We start from the raw sequence: 5,447 nt of genomic DNA on the forward strand, positions 1-5,447 counted from the left end.
TTCAACCTTTGCGTATATTAGCTGCGACATATGAATCAAGATGCAATGACCGAAAAAAAATTTGATTGACAGATGACTGTTGATATATGATTGGCCGAATTTAGGTGTACAAGCTGACGTAAAACTAACTGGCCTGCATAAGATAACGAAGAAAACCCCCCACAGATTTTAGGACAGGATTTTTTTTAAACAGAAATTGTCTAACTTTTGGGACAATATGGTTTGATAAAGAGTAAATTTATATATGTTTAAGCCAGAATGATTTGACATTTAAATATGAGTATCAACAAATTGTTAAAAGGTCTTGCTAGAAAAATACTGTTATTCTTGGATGACATGACCAGGCTTTAAAATGTTGGAAAAACCTGTGTTATGTTGGATAAAGTTGTAAACGGCTGTGTTGTGTACTCATTTTGTACCCCCCGCAGATATGGCTGCTGTTTGAGCTAAAAAAAAAAAAAAAAAAGGCTTGAATAGGGATAAATTCAGAGAACCAAGTTCCAGTTATTGACATTTGTTCTGGAGTTAAGGGCATAGTTGATGACAGTACCTGCGAACATACCTGTCTCTCCTCTGCCTGCTTAACACCTTTTCTAACTATCATTACTGCAGATTGATGCAGTTGACCAGCTGTCAGACTGGGTTGGCTGATCAGCAGAGTTCAGCTCAGTGAAATTAAAGTCAAGCTATGGGATTTGGACACTTCACTGTCCTTTCAGTTTTGTCTTCCCTCATGCCAAATTTCTTAAGTGTTTTATGGTTTTGAGGTATAGCTGGTATTACCAGTGTATTAAACTGGTAGCTATAGAACCAACCAACTCTCTGATGTCCCCTCTTTAAGTACTGCAACATAATTTTCTCGTTTATAATATAATTATTGATAATAGTAAGACATAACCTCATTAATTAAGTTGAAAGTTTTACATATACCTATTATATTCTATATCAGTTTGGACATGAAAAATGAATATAAATTATAAATAGATTCTTTAGGATGAAATACATCATAAAATTATACTTTATGATGCAGTTCACAAATTGAAATAAATCAAATTGGACATTGAACTATTGTCAATTTTACTGTTTCATTGTATATTCAGTTTTTGAATCAATATGGGATTAATACATTTTCTATCTAGGTTTCATAGTAAATTCACATTAGGCAATTTTCCATTACAAAGCTTAATGTCATCAAATGTTAATGTTATGCTTGGTTGTACTTAACAGGAAGTAGAGTTAGCAAGCTAGCACAGACCACAGATCAGTGATGGACTGAGGTTTTAATGAATGTGTTGCATTCAGGCAAGTTCCACAAACTTTTTTACAACACCTGCTCAGAGATTTGAGGTAAATATTCGCTATATCAGAGGTTATTCAAAAAATTTGCTCCCATTTTATATATATATATATATATAAATATATATTTGCATGAATAATATGGACATGACATTGTTATCATGGCAATGAATGATAAACAATATCATGTACGGTAGATGTAAGGCATTAATTATCTCTCTTCTCAGATGTGTTACGGAAGCTGTGAGAGCACCCCCTGCTGCTCTTTGTCTGTCAGTACATAAAGCTGTTTTAGCTCTCTCCACCAGTCTTCAGGCCGACGCCAGCGCGGCCGCAGCAGCAGATCGTTGAGTAGGGCGGCAACACATGCACCAAGAATAGGCCCCGCCCAGAACACCTGCAGCAGAGGTGATCAGTGATCAGGCTAAGTTAGAGAGGATGTGCAGGTGTGTGTGTCGTTATGAGTGTACTCTAACCCAGTGGTCCTTGAAGTTGAGTGTTACAGCAGCAGGACCAAACGACCGAGCTGGGTTCATCCCACAACCTGTGGCGCCGACCTGGGGAAAAAAAACGGACAGGAAACATGGTTGTTGGCTTGTCTCTTTGTGACCATAGAAGACCACCAGAAACACGGGTAGGACTTACAGCCACCAAGTGACCCAGACTAACAGTCAGACCAACCAACAGTGGTGTGGCCCCTACCGGCAGAGGGACTTCAGCAGTTACCATGACAACCAGTACCAGTTGGAGGGTTATGAGCGCTTCCACGGTGAACGCCTGGTGTAGCCGCACGCCAGAGGACACCTGAACGCAGGCAGTGGAGTCAGATGGAAAGCTCAACTATGCCAGTCTGTCAAAAGGTCAGAGAAACACTCACCTGGTTCATAGCAGGAGTCACGTCTCCCGTCAGTCCGAGCAGCAGTGCGGCAGAGGCCACGCCCCCCAGCAGCTGACCCACCATGTACAGCACTGCCCTCCAGAGGCGGAGCCTCAACGTCAGTGCCATTGCTAATGAAACAGCAGGGTTCAAGTGGACTGCCCCGCCGACAGACAGTGCTGCCATGGACACAGAGAGACCAAAGACCAGTACTACCTGCAGGGGACACACTGGTGAGGATGTCACTAGTCCAGAGGTAAGAGGACCTTCAGAGGGACGGGTCTGATTGGTCAAACCACCCGTCGACCTCTTGTCACCTCTTATGAGCAGAGTTGATAGGCTGGCAGACAGGAAGAGGGCTGTGCCTACAAACTCCAGCAGGAACTGGTGTAGGCATGACTGGGAGAAGACGTCACGCAGGACCAGACGAAGAAAGCGAAAGACAAACATCACTGAAGTACGGACTGGACCAAACATCACTGCAGTACGGACTGGACCAGGTTACCCGAACCTGGCTAATCTATGTAAACGATACAAAAAAAAAGCACAGATAATCAACAGGAAACACAACAAGAGGGAAGACATTGAAAGATAACCTAACCCCTCATTCCCACAGGTCCCGTCATCCATGCGCCCTCAATCCAATGGCAATTAGAAGCCATTATAATTTAAATGGGAAATTCCCACCACCTTGGTGGCACTGTGGCATAACATCTCCCCTCTGTCTCCCATTTGAAATTCATTTTTGACAGATGACAGAGGAAAAAGTGTCAGTTTCTACAAACCAAAGCAGCCAGACAGGAAGTCAGAGACTAAATAAAATAGATCTGTAACATTTTAATATTAGACTAGAGGCTTTCTGGACACCTGAACAGATGCTACATATATTTAGTGAGGAATACTGCATGGGACATTTCATGACAAATAAATAAGGTGAATATGGAATGCAGATAATGTGAAGGCAGTCGAAGACAAATACAGTCGAGACAAACAGAAATACATATGGGGTCCTGGGTGTTCATGGAATGGGTGTTTAGAATAACCTCTAACGCCTTCATCTAACCAAAAATCAGATTTAGCATCAATCAGTTCCTTTTGTCACCTAAACAAACCCACAACTACTTATGATAAAGAACCTACCCAATAGTGTCAGAGATGTCAGTCACTGGTGTTCTGCTGCTGCTTAAGGATGTTTCCTTTGCCCATTCCAGAGTGCGTGTCTCTGACTTTTATTAAGGTAAAGTGGGTGGCGTTTTGCACTGCGGAGGGAGGAGTTATCATACAGACAGACCTCAGAGGACAGGAAATCTGTTGTTTTCTGATATTGGATACTTTCCATCTGTCAGGAGAAACTGAACTAGTTTGTTGAAGAGTCTCCACTGTAAATGGAATTGACATTTACTCTCAGGTGGAGCTGAACGAACCTAAAGCCTACAGTAGGATGAAATCTGCCACTATATGCAGCAAAAGTATGTGGAGAGAACCATCCAAAGTCTGTCTTTTCTCAAAAATCTATTAGTAAAAGGGAAAATGAACATAATTTTAGTTTCAGACGAAGCATCACATCTGAAGACGTTTTTGGACCTCTATCGTACCTTGAGCGAAACCAGAGTTTCCTAAGTTTTGAACTAGAACTAGAGTCACACTAGTTAACATATGACTTACTCCAAGATCTCCAGCAGCCGCCCAAACCTGAGAAGATAACCTCTCCTGTCTTGTGACTGTAGAGTAGTGGTCTCTTACTCAAACCCTTGAGGGTCACTTTCTGGTCCTTTGACATGTTTCAGTTGCCCGACACAACTGAATCAAATGGCTAAACTACCTCATTAGCTTTGCTGATGAGCTCACATTGGATCTAAAAGTTGCAGGATACTGGCCCTCAAGGACAGGCGTTCTAGAGCCCTGTTGCAGAGGCAGGAACCTGAACAGTTTCAAAATAAAACTTTTATGATTCATTTTTATAGGAAAACTAAGCAGAGAGACTTAGAACATAGACCAACCCCAAAGCTGCATCACTGGTGAAGTGGAGGCAGCATCATGAAGAGAAGCTGTGGTGCCTCCCCACCACTAAGGAAAACACATCTTTAGGTTTAATCAGACTCAGTTAAAGAATGGAGTGCAAGGAGCAAACTGATCATTTCATTTTTAGTTCCATAAATCTTAAAAAACAAGAAAATTTAATGGTTAAAAGAGGCAATACACAACAAAAAATGGCTTCTAAAAAATAAGAAAAAAATAGTGTTTTAAGTGAATAATTGCTTATTTTTAGCAAAGTAATCTGCCAGTGCAGCAAGCAAATGAGACTTGGTAAGATTTCCTAAAACAAGAACATAATATCCAAGTAGTAAGCATCCATAAAAACTTAAATCAAGTTATTCTCATTTATTAGTCATTATTGCTTAGAATTAAATGTCCTCTAACCAATTATTGCTCAAAACAAGCAAACAACAGGCTTAAGAACAAGGCAAATTTACTTGATACCAGTTCATTTAAAGTTTTTCTTAGCTAGAATTAATTTCATTATTTAGGTGTAGTGAATGTATGGGAAAAATACACTTGACCAAAAAACTTCAAAACGTTTTTTTAATTAATATTTTAGCAGAAATGTCACAGAATTAAGCGAAATAACCCCCCGCCGCCCCCCCAAAAAAAGGCCAAACAATGAAGAGATGGTGATGCAGCAGTATCGCTACGCTCTACCCCTTCTATTCATTCTAGCTAATCTGAATCGTTCATTCCATTATGAATGCTGGCGTACCATAAATGATAAATTATGAACAGTTTAGTTTGTGCCTTCAGTCGTTGCCTATAGGAAGACGTTACTTGGATATAACCTACCGGTAACAGAATATCTTCAGAACGGCTCCAAATGACACAAAACTCTTAGAACATGATGCAATAACGTAAAATCAAGGACCAAATGTGAAAAAAAAAAAAAAAACGGCGTTCCCCTTTAAGGCAGAGCTTCTATTATAATAAGCATAACCTAATGCTAAGGTTCAGAATCTCAAAGCTAAATCATGAATGACAATCTCAATGACCCGATCAATTTGAATGCAATCAGATTTGATTAGCTGGAATATCTGAATGAGATGGGGTCAGTTCTTAAAACAGGTTAATATGGATCGTCTTATTGTCTTGAAACAAGTAAAAATGTACTCACAGTCTAAATGTTAACACGACTCAGTCCGCAATGTGAGCTATTTTAAGAAAAAATCTGCTCAGAATTAGTTTTATTCTCTAGTTAGGATGAAAAAAAATTAATTTTCTTAAA

At 40.0% G+C, this 5,447-nt stretch overlaps 1 protein-coding gene across 1 annotated transcript; it reads right to left on the reverse strand.

The window, feature by feature from the left end:
* Positions 1 to 1,074: 1,074 nt before the first annotated feature.
* LOC107082034 (aquaporin-1-like) lies at positions 1,075 to 2,623 on the reverse strand. The gene is made up of 4 exons (XM_015370456.1): positions 2,174 to 2,623; positions 1,942 to 2,100; positions 1,773 to 1,853; positions 1,075 to 1,693 (listed from the first exon to the last, which is right to left on the reverse strand). The coding sequence occupies exons 1-4, from the start codon at positions 2,621 to 2,623 to the stop codon at positions 1,529 to 1,531; spliced, it is 855 nt and encodes a 284-aa protein (XP_015225942.1). The 3' UTR covers positions 1,075 to 1,528.
* Positions 2,624 to 5,447: the final 2,824 nt, after the last annotated feature.

Source organism: Cyprinodon variegatus, unplaced genomic scaffold (genome assembly GCF_000732505.1).
Source record: "Cyprinodon variegatus isolate N-32 unplaced genomic scaffold, C_variegatus-1.0 Scaffold46, whole genome shotgun sequence".
Lineage (NCBI taxonomy): Eukaryota > Metazoa > Chordata > Actinopteri > Cyprinodontiformes > Cyprinodontidae > Cyprinodon > Cyprinodon variegatus.

Bases quoted from the DNA above. Each gene is read 5' to 3' on its own strand.
- LOC107082034 (XM_015370456.1), bottom strand. From the start codon at position 2,623: ATGTTTGTCTTTCGCTTTCTTCGTCTGGTCCTGCGTGACGTCTTCTCC. The intron at 1,854-1,941 runs GTAAGTCCTACC...TTTTTTCCCCAG, and splicing joins GTCTGGGTCACTTGGTGGCT to GTCGGCGCCACAGGTTGTGG. The intron at 1,694-1,772 runs GTTAGAGTACAC...CCTCTGCTGCAG, and splicing joins TCAACTTCAAGGACCACTGG to GTGTTCTGGGCGGGGCCTAT.